The 17,062-nt window shown below is 55.0% G+C and overlaps 8 protein-coding genes across 8 annotated transcripts; 5 read left to right on the forward strand and 3 right to left on the reverse strand.

The window, feature by feature from the left end:
* Positions 1-508: 508 nt before the first annotated feature.
* On the forward strand, positions 509-2,392 carry M406DRAFT_324771 (translation initiation factor eIF4e). The gene is made up of 3 exons (XM_040919912.1): positions 509-1,127; positions 1,284-1,591; positions 1,677-2,392. Exons 1-3 carry the CDS (start codon positions 946-948, stop codon positions 2,072-2,074), a joined length of 888 nt encoding a protein of 295 aa, XP_040771293.1. The 5' UTR covers positions 509-945; the 3' UTR covers positions 2,075-2,392.
* A 645-nt stretch (positions 2,393-3,037) lies between these two features.
* On the forward strand, positions 3,038-3,494 carry M406DRAFT_358591 (uncharacterized protein). Its single transcript, XM_040923943.1, has 3 exons — positions 3,038-3,165; positions 3,265-3,397; positions 3,448-3,494. The coding sequence occupies exons 1-3, from the start codon at positions 3,163-3,165 to the stop codon at positions 3,468-3,470; spliced, it is 159 nt and encodes a 52-aa protein (XP_040771294.1). The 5' UTR covers positions 3,038-3,162; the 3' UTR covers positions 3,471-3,494.
* A 230-nt stretch (positions 3,495-3,724) lies between these two features.
* M406DRAFT_348568 (TRAPP I complex) lies at positions 3,725-4,916 on the reverse strand (the record flags this gene model as incomplete). Its single annotated transcript, XM_040922402.1, has 3 exons — positions 3,725-4,156; positions 4,196-4,562; positions 4,693-4,916. The coding sequence occupies 3 exons, from the start codon at positions 4,914-4,916 to the stop codon at positions 4,070-4,072; spliced, it is 678 nt and encodes a 225-aa protein (XP_040771295.1). The 3' UTR covers positions 3,725-4,069.
* A 399-nt stretch (positions 4,917-5,315) lies between these two features.
* On the reverse strand, positions 5,316-6,540 carry choline-7 (regulated by circadian rhythms/phosphatidylinositol transfer protein; the record flags this gene model as incomplete). The annotated part of the gene is made up of 1 exon (XM_040915355.1): positions 5,316-6,540. One exon carries the CDS (start codon positions 6,538-6,540, stop codon positions 5,464-5,466), a length of 1,077 nt encoding a protein of 358 aa, XP_040771296.1. The 3' UTR covers positions 5,316-5,463.
* Positions 6,541-7,198: 658 nt separating this feature from the next.
* Positions 7,199-9,412, forward strand: M406DRAFT_343433 (DNA polymerase alpha, subunit B; the record flags this gene model as incomplete). The annotated part of the gene is made up of 4 exons (XM_040921866.1): positions 7,199-7,521; positions 7,594-7,755; positions 7,837-9,160; positions 9,236-9,412. The coding sequence occupies 4 exons, from the start codon at positions 7,199-7,201 to the stop codon at positions 9,410-9,412; spliced, it is 1,986 nt and encodes a 661-aa protein (XP_040771297.1).
* Positions 9,413-12,812: 3,400 nt separating this feature from the next.
* On the reverse strand, positions 12,813-13,675 carry M406DRAFT_297070 (uncharacterized protein; the record flags this gene model as incomplete). The annotated part of the gene is made up of 3 exons (XM_040919288.1): positions 13,594-13,675; positions 12,981-13,456; positions 12,813-12,884 (listed from the first exon to the last, which is right to left on the reverse strand). Exons 1-3 carry the CDS (start codon positions 13,604-13,606, stop codon positions 12,813-12,815), a joined length of 561 nt encoding a protein of 186 aa, XP_040771298.1. The 5' UTR covers positions 13,607-13,675.
* A 779-nt stretch (positions 13,676-14,454) lies between these two features.
* M406DRAFT_348571 (uncharacterized protein) lies at positions 14,455-15,880 on the forward strand (the record flags this gene model as incomplete). The annotated part of the gene is made up of 2 exons (XM_040922403.1): positions 14,455-14,708; positions 14,781-15,880. The coding sequence occupies 2 exons, from the start codon at positions 14,455-14,457 to the stop codon at positions 15,508-15,510; spliced, it is 984 nt and encodes a 327-aa protein (XP_040771299.1). The 3' UTR covers positions 15,511-15,880.
* A 147-nt stretch (positions 15,881-16,027) lies between these two features.
* Positions 16,028-16,797, forward strand: M406DRAFT_75984 (uncharacterized protein; the record flags this gene model as incomplete). Its single annotated transcript, XM_040925925.1, has 2 exons — positions 16,028-16,216; positions 16,324-16,797. The coding sequence occupies 2 exons, from the start codon at positions 16,028-16,030 to the stop codon at positions 16,795-16,797; spliced, it is 663 nt and encodes a 220-aa protein (XP_040771300.1).
* Positions 16,798-17,062: the final 265 nt, after the last annotated feature.

The following is a 17,062-nucleotide window of genomic DNA, read 5'->3' on the forward strand; positions in this document are numbered from 1 at the left end:
TTAAGCTCATAGTGCTATAGTACGTACCAGAGTAGTATGTAGCACCACTATGGGCCCCTCCTTCAAGGATTCAGGCCCAATCAACCCCGCCCCCCCCCTCCACCCGATGGCTTCTTACTTGCTCGTGTCCCAAACGAACCTCGTTGGCCCCTCGTTTGGCCCCTCGTCCAAGCCCACACCATCTCCGCCTATCACGGCTGCTGCTGCTGCCGCTGCCGCTGCACGTTGGATATCGGACACGGCACACATACACGCACACGCACGGTATCTCCTGTCTCTCACTGGTTAAAGAAGTCCTTCAAACTTACTTACTGACCACTATCAGAACAGCCCAGCACGGTGCAACCTCGCACAACCCAACCCACCTGGGAGGTCTGCCCCTCTTACGATCTCCGTCCCCTGTCGACGACCATACATACAGACCTTGTTAGCCGACCTGTCAGTCAGCCTGTCCTGCGGTTCCTCCCTCTTGTTGCCCGCCGTATGCACTCTGCAGGGACAACAGCTTCGACGACCATCAACCTCGAACCGACTCCGTCTCCTATTCTCTCCCTCTCTACGTTGAGGTGACCCGTTCTGCGAGCCCGACCCTCTTCTCCTGTCCAGGTTCAGCAACCCATTTCCTGCTGACCTGACTGCCGCTTCGTTTTGCCTGCACCCCTGCTCCTCCTCCTCGCGTATTGTTCCAAGTTATACATCACATCACATCACTCGGCCAGGCAGGTCGAGCATACCGGCACACAAAGCCTCTGGCCTGTTCCACACCTGCGGCCGTCCTATCTCATCAGAGCCCTTGAGAGCCCATTCTCGCGACCCCCTTCGCATTCTGTCTGTCCGTTCCTCTTGGACGCCAGTCAGCCAGTCAGTCAGTGAACGACAGACTACTTCTACTCCTACCGCCCACCTCTCTGCATCTCTTCGCCGCGCCTCGGCCCTCTCACAACCATGGCAACCAGGCCCAGTTTGAGCATGTTCACTCGAGGTCTTTCAGGCCTTTCCCAGGCGCAGGACCCGAACTCGCCCAACGTGAACTCCCCCGCCGAGCAAAGGGCCGACTCCAAGCTTGGCTTCCTTAAGGCTATGCGGCCTCTGCCCACCCAGCACGTGTGGAACGTCTACTTTGATCGGTATGTCTGCTACCCCAATCCAGCTGCATCTTTGTGTTATGAATAAGTGTGTGTGTGTGTGTGTGTGTGTGTGTGTGTGTGTGTACGTCCGCATTATGGCGTAAAAGCAGAACTGGTAGCTAATTCAAACGCTCTTCTCTCTTTTCCGGAGTACAGGCAGCAAAAGGACCAGAAGAAGACCGATGATGGGCAGAACTACCAGGCCCAGCTCGAGGAGCTCGACATCTTGATTGAGTCCGTCCAGGACTTCTGGCGCTACAATAACAACACACCCGTCGACCAGATCAAGATGCGCGAGTCCATCTACCTGTTCAAGAAGGGTTTCAGGCCTATATGGGAGGACAGGCGCAACATCCTGGGCGGCAGCTGGACTTTCCGTGTGGGCAAGAACAACGGGCCCGACTTCTGGACGAGGGTGCAACTCATGGCCATCGGAGAGCAGCTGCAGGCTGCCCTGGCCGAGGGTAAGATTCTCATCTTCTTTGTCCTTGATACTACGGCGTTCTATAATGCTCGTGACTGGTAGACCGACCGACTGACTGGATACAGGTGACCAAATTTGTGGCGTAGGCCTCTCGGTCCGCTTCAACTCCCACCTGATCACCATTTGGCACCGCGACTCGTCGAAACAGAAGTCCATCGATGGCCTGCTTGAGTGCGTGCTGGGCGAGCTGCCTCCAGAGCTGACACCCAAGCCCGACAACTATTTCTATAAGAGGCACTGCGACCACCCCGGCTTTGAGCCGCCTCCGGAGCTGAAAGCCGTGCTGGATTCTCACAACGCGAGGGTGGCTGTCGAGAAGGCTGCCGCTGAGAAGGCGCTCGCTGCCGAGGCTGCCACGCCCATCTCGACGGTGCCAGAAGAAGAGTCGATCGACGGGGATGGTGCGAATGGGACGCATAGTGATGCCCCCGCGGTGGCAGTGACAACGTCGCAGGCTGCATGAGATGATCAACGACAGCATTTGCTTTCCCGGATTGATCCACAACGAAGACACTGGCTCCCGATCACCGGGGCCGGCATGACGACCACCAATTCATACAGGAACAAGGCTGCATAATCTCTGGCGTTTCTCGTACCACATGGGTTGCCCTACAATGGCTGGCTTGATCAGGACGCCCCAGCAGATGGTTCCATGGGTGCTGTCTCTCTATCCCTCTTTCTCCTCAGACCAGGGTCAATAGTCATACAAGGGGACTGTATTTTTTTATTATCAATTTTTTATATAAAAGGAACTATCTAAATGGCATGTTATCATGATTCCAAAATGACTTGTTCTAGGAGACTTGACAGTCGGCAGCAGCAAGCCGAATCTTTGGCGAGTGATTGGTTTGTGACATGGGATGAATCGTAGCACCTTCACACCACTGGGGAGAATGTGTTTCGTCTGACGTTTGAGATGAGAGAATGGTTCGGTTCCTTTTGCAAGGTCTTGATAGATCCTACCAACTAATGGGAAGAGTCGGTTTCGATAGTACCTGGCTGGACGGGATCGAGGATCTACGTGAGGAGACCCACGCAGGCTGACTACAATGTAATCGGGACGAAGCAAAACGCGTGAGAGTGTCGTGATGATACCCGTCTCTTCCTTTCCACTTATCTAGACCTGTGCAATGATACTCAGAATTTGTAGGCTACGCAGCAGAAGGAATGTCCATATAGTGCCTGACACAATCCTCTGCATTTTTAGACTCCGACTTGGGATGTTCTTCTCCTTTTCTTTCACTTTCTTTGATTCTAGAATTATATATCTCTTTGCAACCATAGAGAGAGGGTTGACAACATGCTTAAAATATGTAGCGAGTACATGGAGTGACATGCCCAAGGGTTCGGGTTATGGCCATCATCTTGTTAGAGACAATCGAGCCCTCACTGCCAACAACAACAACTTACAAGAGTGTTCAACAACATCGCAACAAACAAGTGCAGCCTAGAAAGGACAAGCAGCAGCTTCCTATCATCTCAACCTGCATATATCATCCGCATAAAATAAAATCAACAGACAAGGAGGTTGACTGGTCACGGTCTGCCATCATGGTAAATAAACCCTGACTCTCATCCCCCAGACGTTCTCAACCTCATCATCTCATATGCATGGCCCCGTCTGGTTTCCTTATCGCTCACACACACACAAAGAACAAGGACGGCCTCCACACCCAGATCCACCTCCACCGTCCGCGCGACGCCGACCTGCTCGAGCAGTTCTGCCGCGACAAGCTGCCCGCGGACGACATCTACGTCCCCGCGCAGCACCAACCCGTCAACCCAGAGGACGAGGACGACGTGGTACCCGACCAGCATGCCGCGTTTGGCATCCAGAAGGCTACGCAGGCGAGGCGTGAGCCGGCGTGGCGGGATCATGGCTTGGGGGAGCTGATGGGCAAGGGGCCTGAGGCGGGCGTTTGGAAGGGTATTGGCCGGGCGGGCCAGGTGCAGGCGGGCAAGGCACCTAGTCGTTTGCCTCGGTGATTTTGTTTTGTTCTTCTTCTTTGTGGTTGTTGTTCTTGTCGGCATAGCTGGCGTTCATCATGGTGGTGTGTGGTCTCTGTTACGTCGCCCTGCTTTGTCTTGTCCTGTGCCAGTCTTGGAGGGAACCTATATCTATATGCCGGTCTCGATATCTCTTCCTACCCTGACTGAAGTAATAAGAGGGCGTATGGCGTCTCTTTATATTCTAATACGAGAGACCTTCGTTCTCCCCTTTTGATGCGCACTTCCCCTTGTATGTGCCCACGGTTCACATCGTGCCGTCGCTATGGATGGCCGGCTCTATCGAGCTCACTGACAAAAAGCGCCTTCTCCTGCTTTCCAGTCCCAACACCAAGTCCAGGAAGAAGACTATACCCCTTAACGCCGTGCCATGCATGAAACAAGTAATAGTGTAGATCAACCAAGCCAGGCAGATGCAAAAGACTGCCCCCACAATGCTCCCGTCACTTGTTCACTTGTTCAACCCTAGATACGCCTCCCTCTCCAAGACCTCCCCGGCAAACTTGACCAGAAACACCGTCTTGCCAGGCCACATCTCCTGCACTGCAGCCCCAGCCTCCGCCCCTGTACCCTCGGCCGCGGCTTGCTGGCCACCAACGCTATGGGCTGTGACTCTAGCAGGAAAACCGGCACCGTCGCATATGCCCTCGATGATGCCCGCGACGTACGCGGCGCAGTTGAGCTGGGACATCTCGCGCGGGACGCTGATGTAGGCGTTGACCAGGGGCTCGTTGTCGATGATCATGTACTCGTCTGGCGTCTCTGGGTTGGACGACTTCTCGAGGCGGTCGGCCTGGCGCCCGAAGAGGTGTGTCCACATCTGGATCTTGATCAGGTGCAACAGGGTGATGATGTCCCGGGGGCGCAGCTGGCTGCGGGGCGGCTCGCGGTAGAGGAGGAGGTCGAGGAGCTTGAGGCCTATCGGGTGGCCCTGAAGGTTCAACCTATATAGTTTGACAAGAAGATGTCTGTCAGCCTCAAGCTCTCTCCTTCTGTACATTCTCATACAAGGGGAAGAAGAGGATGGTGGGCCCCCCGGCCGGAGGGGGAGGGGAAGGAGGGCTGGGCGTTTACCTCTTCTCCAGATCCTGAATACCAGTCACCCTTTTTTGCGCATAGCTGACCATCTCAGAAAATAGGTAGGCGAAGCTCGACTGGCTCAGCTCCGACGTTCTCGTCCTGTTCAGGGTTCGCGAGTAGATGGTCTTGCCATTGGTGGGATACCGCAGGCCACTGGCTACGGCTGCTGCGACGGGCACTGTGGCGGCTGTCTTGGGCGTCGGCGGTATACTCGACATGTTGTGCGTAGAGGTGTGCAGTGTGTTTCTTGTGTGGAGGGTGTCGCCAATTGCTCTCTTGTGGTGGTGTAGAAAAAAAGTAAATGCACTTTGATGATTGTTTGCCGAGACACTTGGAGCACTGCACATGCTCTCCCGCAGGTGCAGGTGCAGGTGGTGTGGCTTATCGAGATAAGAGGGTTCACTGCTGCTGTGGTCTACAGTAGAACATGGTACATGGTACTTGTATGGGCACCTCACTATTCCCCCTGTATCTCATTCCCTCTTTCTTCTGAATGATTTTGAATAGCTACTTAAGTAAGTACTTATTCGTGCCTTTTGGGAAATCAGGAGAGGGAAAAGAAAGGAGGGAAAGAAAAAAAAAGGGGGGGGGGGGTTGTAACTCTCTTATCTCCTTTTCTTTCTATTCTTATTACATTATATATCTTCCATGTATGTACAAGTCTAAAAAAAAGAAAGGAAAGAAATGAATCCACATGAAAAGGTCGGTCATGCCCCTCCGGCGTTGTGTACGTCGTTTCCTCCAGGAGAGAAGGCCTTGCATATTCTAAGCTGCTGCGACGACTTCCGCCGTGGTGTTTGCCTTGTCCTCAGCATCCGAGTCCGAGATGGCCAGTTTCTCCTGAACTAGATCGCTCGCCTCCCCGATAGCGCCCTGCACCCCTTTTGCCCCCTCAGCCCCCCTCAGGTACACCTCTGACTCCCCGATGACGCTGCCGCCCTGGGCCCACCTCTTCTTCTGCTCGTCTCTCCTCTCGTCACACATCTTGATCAGCGCAGGCCAGTACTCTGCATGGTCGTATTCAAAGTCGAGGGCGCCGTCGCTGAACTCGGTCCACAGCTGCTCGGCGGGGACGTAGGTCTTCATGTCCTCGTTGAACTTGAGCTTCTCCTTGGTGACGGGGTCCAGCAGCGGCTTAATGATCTTGAAGAAGCCCACGACCAGGAAGGGCATATTGATGATGAGCGCCTTGCCCAGCCTCTCCGGGTAGTGCGTCTGCAGGATGTGTAGGACCTCCTTGGCCTGGCTGATGGGCGGCGACGTGTTGCCGCTGCGTCCCGACCCAGACTTGAAGTTGATCAGGAGCGCCAGCGTCTCCTGGCCCGGCGGCATGAGCTCGATCGTCCTCTCCAGCATGAACACCAGGTGCTCCACCTGCCTATGGCTGGCCGCCGTGTTCTGCCGCCCCGGGTTGAGGTACTGGCACGGCCGGCCCTCGTTGTCAAAGCCCAGGATGACCTGCTTGCCCGTCTCGTTCTCGGGCGAGATGTGCTCGGACGTCAGCTTGTCGTATACCCCAAACTCGCGCCGCCACAGAAGCGTGTCAATCAGCCGCTTCTCCGAATGCGCCTGGTTCCATTTGGTCGCGCGCAGGTAGCGTAGAAGGCACTCCCGCGTGAGCCAGAACTTCTCGTCTTCGGTGAGGTCCGACGGTGCGTTTTTGGGGATGTTGACGCCCGCGTCAGGGGTGTGCCATGATTTCACCTGGTTGAGGAGCCAGTCATACTTGTGTTGTTGTTCCTCGGTGAGCTCGGGTGCGGGCTTGGGCCTGCTGGCCTCTGTCGGGTGCTCGAGGGGAACCTTTAGCATCGCAGGCTTGGTGGCGGTGGCATCTGCTGCCATTATTTCGAAGAGAGGCGAAGAACAAGAAGAGAAAAGGAGAAGAAGGATTGTACGTATGAGGATAAAACGTTGGTCAGACAGAGAGGAGAGCACCGAAGGGAGGCTAAGGGGGTTATAGATAATGTCTTCTTCCGCCTTCTGCTATATCATGAAGCCACATTTACAAGAAGTTCGTTGATGAAGGATGGATAATGAAAATGAGATGTCGGCGCCGGGTGGATCCGTGGTGCTCGTGGTAATAGGTACTGGGGTACTGTGGTTCTGGTACAATACTGCTGCAAGGACTATGTACCACAGTACCCAGTAGTACTCCAGTGGAACGCTCAACTGTAGATTTCCAGGGGACCCAAGAAACTAAGCTAGGGGGAAGTGGGGGGGGGGGGGGGATTTGCCCTACAGTACTACCCACGATCAGAGACCTGGCGTATCGATAAGCACCGCTAACCGGGCTCCCCTCCATTAAACCCTAAAACGCGTCAAGACGCGTCTCATTTCGAAATCGGGAACAAGCAGGAGAAGGAAGGAAGGTCACCACCAATATTCTGACTGACAAAACCGTGTCTCAGTCCACCGCTTACCACTTCCCACCAGATAACACCACCACTATCTCGGATCATTTCCCTCTCTCGATATAGACAACAAGGACAGGCAGGAGAGGATGGCGAACTCGACAGTGGCAGAGCTCAACGAGCGCTTTGGTGCTGGAGACAAGGGCCTCGGGCAGGATGTCGTCGTTGAGATGCAGTCCATCATGAGGCTGCATAACCTGTCGCCCGAGGACTTGTACTTCAAGTGGGAGTCATACTGCATCAAGCTGGACATGAATGAGACACAGCCTTCCTTCGAGAGGATGAATGCCTTCAAACAGGACCTGCAGGATGCCCTGGAAAAGACCACCCGGACGCAGGTGCACACGAAGTCGGAGAGGCGGACGGGTGCAACACCGCGAATGGCAAACAGGGGCGGCGATGTCTTTGGCATGTGAGTCAGTCTTGGTCATGTACGGGTAACTCACGACAGCTTTTCTCTGGTGTGCTGACGCCTTACCCTTAGGATCGATGGGTTGATTCCAGGTACTCCAGCAACGGCGAGGAAGAGCGCGACCAAGAAAAAGGAGACTCCTGTTTCTCGTGTTAAGTCGGAGCACGCCGGTAGCTCACCAGACCACAAGTCGCCCAACTTGAAGGAGCAGCTTGACTCGATGGGTGCACTGCCGTAGGTGTTGCCATGCCTGCTCCAGCTTGCTTATGGTGTTTTATCATTAGAAGACGAACAGGTTCTGACGTGGTGTTGTAGACCATCCTCATTCAACGATCGACAGAACCCCGGGGAGGTCATCGAAGTGCTCAACAGCCAACTACCAGCCGCCGAGCATCCGATCGCACCCTTTGGGGAACCACGCATCAAGCTGACCGCCGCATCAGATCAGAAGAAGCTTACCTACAAGCCTCTGGGCATGAAGCTGTCAGAAGCGTCCGAGATACTGGACGACCGGATAGACGACTTCTTGAAAATGGTCAGAGACCATCATCAGCTGGAGGACGATGCTTTCGGGAGCGCCGCGACCCAGAGCACGACCGAGATTGTAGCAGTTGGACGAATCGCCTCGGACTCGCTCGAGGGCAGGCTCAACGCCGCGTCCTTGGTCCTCGAGACCTCGAGACGGACAGGTGGTGGCCTGCGCATACCGCTCAACATGGACAAGATCAAGAAGTACCAGTTCTTCCCGGGCCAGATCGTCGCGCTCCGGGGCAGCAACACTTCAGGCCACAACTTTACTGTCACAGAGGTTCTCGAGATTCCCCTGCTGCCCAATGCCGCATCCTCCCCCTCAGCCCTGTCTGCCCATCGGCAGAAGCTCCTCGGAGGTCCAGATGCCATGGACACAGATAGTGAGCCGATGCCGCTCAACATCATATACGCTGCGGGCCCCTACACGGCAGATGATAACCTCGACTTTGAGCCCCTCCACCAGCTATGCACTGTCGCTGCCGACAGCTACGCAGATGCCCTTGTTCTCACTGGGCCGTTCATTGATGTCGACCACCCCCTGATCGCCTCTGGTGACTTCGATCTACCTGAAGAGGCGACCGTCGATCCCGACACGGCCACTATGGCCACCGCGTTCAAGTACATGATCTCGCCTGCGCTCAATCGCCTAGTGGCTGCCAACCCAAACGTAACCATCCTGCTTGTCCCCTCGACCCGGGACATCATCGACAAGCACGTCTCATGGCCGCAGGATGCCTTCCCCAGGAAGGAACTTGGCCTGCACAAGTCCGTCAAGATCGTGGGAAACCCCATGACCCTTTCCATCAACGAGATGGTCCTTGCCATATCCTCGCAGGACGTCCTGTGGGAGCTCAAGGGCGAGGAGGTCGTCAGCCGGCCCGCACCGACAACGGATCTGCTGGCCAGACTGTCGAGATATTTGATCGAGCAGCGGCATTATTTCCCTGTGTATCCACCGATGGACCGAGGCCGATATCCCAAGACCGGTACGGCAGAGGGCGTGCAGGAAGGAGCAATGTTGGATGTGAGCTATCTGAAGCTGGGCGAGATGGTCGGGGGGCGACCGGATGTGTTGATTGTGCCGAGTGCCCTGCCACCTTTCGCAAAGGTAATGTTGCAAACTTGATACATGCTGGTTTCTTGGGGGGATGAGTGCGGCTGCTGACAATGAATCGCTCCACAGGTTGTCGAGAGTGTCCTTGTCATTAACCCAGGATATCTGTCCAAACGTCGCGGTGCAGGGACCTACGCCCGATTGTCTCTGTATCCGCCATCACTGTCTGAGATAGAGGACAGTGGTGAGAGCATGATGGCCCATAAGATTTACGACCGAGCGAGGGTGGAAATGACCAGGATATAATGAGGTGGAGGTGGGCAGGCAGCTGAGCACGTTGTGAATATGGGGAAGAAGAGAGAGGTGGGGGAAGACAGAGGCAGCAAACAAGTAAACACCACGGTTTTGGGTATCTTTCTGCTGCCTTCTCTAATGAGCAATGCACGAGGATGTTCGTTCATCCATCATCTTCTCTACCTGGCGTCCACCCTACGGCGCTTGTCGTCTTCGTACCTGTCCCTGTCGCGCGAGTAGCTCCTCTTGCGACTGTCTCTGTAGTCTTGGCGGTCACGACGCCTGGGTGATCGAGATCGAGATCTGTCTCGTCTTCTCGGTGACCTCGATCCCGACCTGTCTCTCCTCCCGTTGTCGCCTCTGCTGCCGCTGCCGCCCCTGTCCTCCCTCGATCGATTTCTCGGCTCCTTTCTCTCTCCCAGAGGCATGGCATTTGCACCCTTTCCACCATAATCACCTCCGCCGCCGCCGCCACCACCACCCCTCCTATCGTCACCATCTCCGTAGCGATCCCACTCGCTCCTCTGGCGCCTCGGATCGTCAAACCGCCCCCACTGGCCCGTATCCTCGCTTTTCAAGTCCTTGTACTTGGTCGCGCCCTTCTTGCCCAGCTTGGTCATGTCCCTCATCTGCAGCGCCTGCGGCAGCAGCTCCCGGTTCCGCACGTCATCAGCGAACCTGGCGCCCATGAGATCCCTCTTGTCCAGGCCCTTCTTCTCGCTCTCGTCCTGGTAGAAGGCGCCCTTGTGGTAATACTTTTGCAGGTACCCCATCTTGCCCCTGGCGTCCTTCTCCTCCTTCTGCCTGGCGATGACCTCGTCGTCCTCGGCGCGGCGCTCCTCCTCGGTCAGGTTCTGGCGGCGCTCCTTCTCGGCGATCTCCTTTTCTTTGGCCTCGATGGCCTCGCGCGCCCGCACGATCCGCTTGATCTCACGCAGCCGCCATGCCGCGTACTCGGCCGCCGGGTCCACGTCGTCCGTGTCGTCAACCTCGTCGCCTTCTGACTCGGAGTCGTCCCAGTGCTTCTTGCCTGCCGCGCGCGCCGCAAGGTCCTTTTGGATCTGCTCCTCGACGAGGGCGTCGGCGTCGGCGCGCCGGCGTTGTTCTTCTTGTTCTTCTTCGTTGTCTCCCTTCCCTGTTTCATCCTCGCCGCGTGCAGCGGCTTGTTGTTCTCGCTTGGCTTTGGATATGAACTTGGGGCGGACCATCACGGGGCGCCGTGTCTCTTCTTCAGAACTGCTCTCTTCCTCTTCAGAAGATTCCTCCTCGTCGTCGTCACTTCCACTCCCTCCTTCTTCTTCCTCCCCTGACCCATATTCTTCGCCCTCGCTCTCTGTCACGAAGCCGTCCTCCCTCGCTTTTCGCTCCACCTCAGCGACTCTCTTGGCGGCCGCTGCCCTGCGCGCCGCGTCGTCGACCACGGGCCTCGCAGCACCGGTCGAGATGACGCGGCCTGGTCCAGAGACCTTGGGCGGGGGCGCAATGGTGCGTTTCTTGGGCTGAGGGGGACCGGCCTCTGCCTCGTTGTTGCTACCCTCATCGCTGCCGTTGTCAGAGTCGGAGTCGGAGGCGTTGGTGGGCTTGCCGGCGAAGTGACGTCCCGGCCGGACTGGGTTGGCGGTCATGCGCTTGGGTGGCATGTTGGGCGGCTGTGTTTATCGTTCAGAGGTGTGTATATCTGTGGGCAATTCTTTGCGTCGGTAGTTGCAGAGGTCTCGATCCGAGTTGCAGCGGTCTCGATGTCGATTTCGATTTCGATCTCGCATTAGACCTTGAGCTAGTGCTTGCCTTGGCTTGGTCGATGGCTGCTTTGTGCTGCAGTCCTGCGAGCGATGAAGGAGGAGAAGAAGGGAAAAAGAAAGTAAAGGCAGGAAAAGCACCTACAGGTACATGGTTGGTGTTGCCGTCCTGTAGGCTTGTGATATGTTTGTGTATGCACTGTGTGGTACGTACTTTGCAAATCAAGTAAATCCGATCACAGACGAGGTTTATGAGGTAAGGCTGAGGCGCTAAGTCTCCTAGGGGCACTACTGTAGCTAGGTCACCTTAGGTGCTGCTGTGCAGTAACACCATGGCATGCATGGCCACTGACAGGCACTTTGTCCCCACTTTTATTTTTCGTCAACTTAGACCTCACTTTTCTCTCAATCTAAAACTTCTAGTTGCCATGTAGCACCTCATACATCGAATCACTGTTCAAGCAGGTGAAAGTGTCATGGAAAGAGACTTATCTGATCTAGAGTGGCACACTATAAGGACTGAGGGCCATGTTGGTAAGTAGTATACTACTTCTCTCTAGCCTGTCTTGATGTTGAATATTCGACTCTAGCTAATTGTTTGGCTTCAGTGATGAAGTTGCGTCTGGCTCAGTAGTAATGTTTAGATATTTAGCAAATATTGACTCATAAAGGGAGACTATATGTCCTAGGCATAGAGTCAATGGCCCCTTCAAGAATTATGAGTTCATCAGAGAATATGTTGCGTCAGTATGGCCGCTAGGTACGATTTGATTATTCCAACTCTGCGTGAACGAGCCATACAAGCCTCCCAGATTGGCCTGGCCATAGAGAATTTGCATACTATCAGAGCATCATCATGAGACCGGCATAGCCTAGAGTCTTCCTTAGCTCTCAAGTCATCTTCGACCTGCACCCAAATGGCGTTTAGCTGAGCAGCGTACGCTCGGATGGAAAACCTCAAGGGGATACAAAGTAGACTGGAATTGTTGCTGCGTTGGAACACGTCCTCAGTGCCCACAGATTTTTTGATGAAAAGCAAGTGTGAAAAAACCCCAGCGATCTTGGTTTCGAATTGTTGTATTCCATTTTCGAAGCGACAGCATGAATCCCCACGACCACAACATCAATTCAAGCATGAGTTGTGCTGTTCGTTTTGGGTGTCTTGACGTGGATTGTCCCTGTTGGGAAAATTCTCGGTGAGCCGGCCCTCTATCCTCTTTCCTCTTTGCCACCGCAACATATCTCTTCTAACAATTTATTTAGACAACGACACGCTCAAATGACACACCCACGAGATGAACTGCGAATTCGACCTCATCAGGACCAGGATCGATAACCTCTACAGAAAAATCGGACAAGTCGGCGGTCTGCAAGCCTTTATTGAAGCGCACAGCGTGGAGTACGACAATGACTTCATTACCATCACAGACCACATCAACAGGGTCTGTTTCCGAGTTATGGAGGGGCGGCGGCACAACCATGGGTTTCCTCCCCACCTGCGGGCGTTCCAGCAGCACGCGGCGAGGGTGGCTCTGTTCAATATGCTGCGGCGCGGATACTATATGGGGCGATATCATCCAGCAGTGAGCTCTTTGAACGTATAGTAGGGTTCTTGTGGTGCATGTGTGTGTAGCCAAGTTGAACAGATTAGGTTACCCTGGTAAAATACTACCTTATTTAGGCCTGAGTGCCAGATCGCCAAAGGCTCGATCCAGTTGTGCGCCTTCGTCTTCATGCGCGGCCATCTCGCTGACCTGCCCCATCATGATGCCATGCTGCCCACCACCCCCGCCGAAATGTAAGCCTTGCAGCTGCTCGCCCTCGCCGGCCGCAGCAGCAACATCGCCATCACCGGTCATCAGGTCCATGCCTGCCCCATTCCCATCCCCACCGGCCCTCTCGGGCTCTAGGAGCCTTGCGTCGCTGTCTAGCCAGCCCGGGGCGACGCGCCTCTTCTCGGCTAGCTCGCGGGACCGGATGCGCTCGTCGAGGTCGCGCAGCTCCTGCTCGGCATCGGCCTGCAGCTTCGATACGTGGGCCTGAAGGGCGCGGCACGAGGCGATGATGTCGTCCGGGTGGGCGGCGTGACCCGACTGGCTGACAACATAGCGGGGCCTCCCGCTACCGCCGCCCTCAGTGGTGATGCCGGTGCCGTCTGGGCCCGAGGCAGAAGCAGACGAGGTGGAAGTTATTCCTGTGGCAGAAGGAGGGATGGTGGAGGGCATGGGCCTGTAGGTGTAGGGGAGGGTTGTGGATGTGGGCAGACTGATGAAGGGGGAGACGGTGAGAGGCACCTGGGCCAGGAGAGGGTGTGCGCCTGGCGGGAAAAGTCAGCATTTGAAAAGCAATGGAAGAGAATGAGCCAGGAGAGTTAATTGAAAAGGGGTAAAAGGAAGCAGAGGGCGGCAGGAGGAGGGGAAGAAAGGAGAAGGGCATGTAATGCCGACGACGTACGGTTGTCATGCATTTTGATGATTTATGACGCTCTCTGGATCAGACGTGTCTGCAGGAGAGGAAACCTAGTGGCATTAAGTGGAATTGTTGTGAGGAGAAAGTAGGATGAGTCAATATAGCCTCGCTGTGGTTGAAGATGAGAAGAAGATGAAAGAAAGACGAGATAACGATGAGATAGTTGCCTTATGAAGTATGTTGAGGGGCCAAGGTTAAAGCAGGGAAGGTGAGAGCCTCTCTCAGGTACTAATTAGAGTACGTACTCAAGAACACGCTCCGACGCGCATTACATAAGCAAAGCTGGGAGAAACGCTCTAGGATATTGAATCATCTCATTGGATGATTGCGTAAGGTTGGGAAGAGGAAGGGAGTTTTATATATTCTATATGTGATTGTTCTAAAAGCACAACAGTTACGAAGACTATGTTCAGGGCAGTTAATAAATTGAAGGATCCTCATATGCTGTGTAGTAGTAGGCCTGGAAGTATCTCTGCTTTTATTTTATCTTTAAATATACAAGTACATGGCAGTACAAGGAATGTAGCAGTGGGTACAGGTTGCAAGCAGGGTTCGATGGCGGACGCTAATTTCACTACTGAGCAGTACACTGTACGTACTGTACAAGACACCTGCAGCAGCTACTGAAGCCACTGCAGCCTGAGAAGGCGCGCTAGAATGCACCGGACCCGCTAAAACTTTTGACATTTACAGCAGCAAAACAACAACACTTGCAAGAGGTCTGACAACATTCGGACAAAAATACACGTTGATTGACCTTGTGAGCAAGTTACCGACACAGGCGCAGGCACAGGCACAGGCACAGGCAAAGACATATCAAGATCTCACGAGTGAACTTCTGTCACGATGCTGCCGACCACGATACACGCAGCACCGTCTGTGGACGAGTTCATTCCTCTGGGCGAATACCAGTCCACCACGCCAGCGAGCTTCCACGATGGCAAGCCCGTGCTACACTACCACGCGACCGGTGCCAGGGCCTGGCTGCCTAGGGACCAGCAGTCCAGGCTGCCTGTCTTCCCAGCTGACGCACCCACCTCTGATGGAGACTCGGGCGAGATGGTCTCACAGGACAGTATTGAGCTATTCATCACCTCTGAGTAAGTAAGACATGTGCAGGTCCTCCTCCCTCTGCCTGATACGCGCGGCGGGCTGACATGAGAACCCTCAAGGAACCTCACAATCTTCAACACCAAGACAGCCATGGGCATACAGATCCCGTACCCGTCTATAGCACTGCATGCCATGCAGCACAAGGCCGATCCCTCCTCAGCTGGCCCTGTTGATGCTGACGCCGACGCCGACAAGGCCCCCTGCGTCTTGCTGCAGCTCGACCTGTCTGATGGCGGTGCTGACGATGAGACCTTCGACACCGTGCAGCTCACCTTGGTACCTCCCACCTCGTCCACAGACCTTTCCGCGCCCATTGGGGGAGCCGGCGCCGCTGTTCAGTCTGAGCAGGAGAAGCTGTTCGACGCTATAACAGCTTGTCAGAACCTTCACCCAGACCCGGCCGACGAGGATGATGAGGATGATGGCGAAGAGGACTACTCGGACCGTATCATCTTCGAGTCGGCCATTGATGGCTCTGCTGAGGCCGTTGAGGGACTGCCTGGCGTGTTCAGGGGCACCGCCACTGGTGATCTGCCCCCGCCCATGCCTGGCAGCACAGGCTGGATCACTGCCGATAATGTGGGCGAGTACTTTGACGAGAACGGCAGCTGGATTGGCGGGGCTGATGGGGATGAGGAAAAGGAGGACGGAGAGGAGGGAGACGGAGGGGCGGTCCAGGCTCAAGGCGAGGAGGGTCTGGGTGAGGGTGCAGGAAGAGTTCGGCCGCGGGAAGAGGCCAATGGGCATGATGACGGCGAGAGTGAGAACAAAAGGCCTCGAACCGAATAGTGGTCTAGGCCAGTCCTCGTGCATTTGCCGATCATCGTCATTATCAACATCATCTGGTCAGCCGCTTCAAAGCGTTCAAAGCCTAGGATGGGTTGGACGGCCATACACTTCGTCATCACCTGAGAGAGAGAAGCACCCTAGGGCGGTATCGTACTCTTTTGGTACTCGAGCTAACTCTTACCTCTCTGTTCGAGACCCTTTCCCCACAAGGCGCTACTAGACGGCTGTGGTCATGAGCTAGAATCATACGTCTATGGCTCATATACTCCTATGACTCTGACCTAGTAGCATCGTACACAGACACTAGGATTGTTCGTCGATATCTAGGCCGTATACAAATTCATCCGCGCGTTCTATGGTTGACGACCTATACAAAAGACATAGAAGACTCACAAGAAGCAATGCATATATAAAGGCAGGTCGTGTCCCTTGTTTCGAGATTCGGATTGCTCTTCTCATCATACTCCTCCTCTCCTTCCGAGGATCTCATCGCCATCTAAACAAACTCAATTTTGTCATGGCTTTTCTTTTCTCTCACCTTTGCAGCTCAACAGCAGCAGCAGCCATCAGGAGGTGTACACCTCGATCCGAGTCCCAGAAAGAGCTGGAACTCCTATCGTCGAGGCGTACTTCGTGCACTACTTGCACCAAGAACTGGTCCTTCCACAGGATCAAGACCATAATCTTAAGCTATCTCCGCCCGAAAGTAAGAACAGACGCCGCCCCCCACCTCCTTCTCCCCAGACTACAATATCTTCTTCCACTATCTCCCATCCCAACATGTTGCTGACCACAGATACAATCTCGATATAGCTACTCAGGAGCGAGAACCCGTATCCCCCCACATGCTGGTCCGACGAGACCTGCCCACGCGGACCAGACCGCTTCAGCACCCTCCGCGCTTCCCCTGATGGTAGCGATGCGGGCCTGCTCGTGCTGGAGCTCTCCCCCTCGTCATTATCACCCACCGTCGACGAGGCCAGCCCGCCCCTTTGCCGGTACGACCATGCGATGCAGGGGCACACCATGGCCCAGCTCGAGCAGACCGTGCAGGCGATCCAGGAGAATGGTGTAGAGCCCGAGCCGTGTGCGGGCTACCGGCTGGCAGAGGTGCTTCTTCGCCGCTACCAGATGGATGGGGAACAGGCTGATGTTGTCGCTGGGGAGTGCGGGCGCCCGAGGTTATTGCTCTTCCGGGACAGCGATTCGTACCCATCGCGGCAGGCGAAGAGGGTCGAGCCGGGAGACGAGGACGGGTACTTTGTCGGATGGAATCCCCCAGATTGATGGGAGGAATAGCGTACAAGGAGGGGAGGGTGGGCAGCGTTCATTTTTGTTTTTGGGATGGGAGGGTGGGTAGCGTGTATGGTATTGTCTCTGCAAGCATGTCTCTATTTTTGTTGTTTTCTTTGTTCTCGGATGGGTGGGTGGGCAGCGAAACAAAGAAAAAAGCGTGTTTGTCTTTCTGTTCTGTTATTTTCGACTGACTTGGATGGATGACCAGCGAATGGTATAGTCTCTGCAGGCGCACGCATCTTGTTGTTTTGTCGTT

The sequence above is a fragment of the Cryphonectria parasitica genome, assembly GCF_011745365.1.
Source record: "Cryphonectria parasitica EP155 unplaced genomic scaffold M406scaffold_10, whole genome shotgun sequence".
Taxonomy (NCBI): domain Eukaryota; kingdom Fungi; phylum Ascomycota; class Sordariomycetes; order Diaporthales; family Cryphonectriaceae; genus Cryphonectria; species Cryphonectria parasitica.

Excerpts from the sequence above, each read along its gene's own strand:
- M406DRAFT_358591 (XM_040923943.1), top strand. Across the intron at positions 3,398-3,447 it reads GCACCAACCCGTCAACCCAG|AAGGCTACGCAGGCGAGGCG; the intron begins AGGACGAGGACG and ends TTTGGCATCCAG.
- M406DRAFT_324771 (XM_040919912.1), top strand. The coding sequence starts at position 946 with ATGGCAACCAGGCCCAGTTTGAGCATGTTCACTCGAGGTCTTTCAGGC. Across the intron at positions 1,128-1,283 it reads TGGAACGTCTACTTTGATCG|GCAGCAAAAGGACCAGAAGA; the intron begins GTATGTCTGCTA and ends TCCGGAGTACAG. Across the intron at positions 1,592-1,676 it reads GCAGGCTGCCCTGGCCGAGG|GTGACCAAATTTGTGGCGTA; the intron begins GTAAGATTCTCA and ends GACTGGATACAG.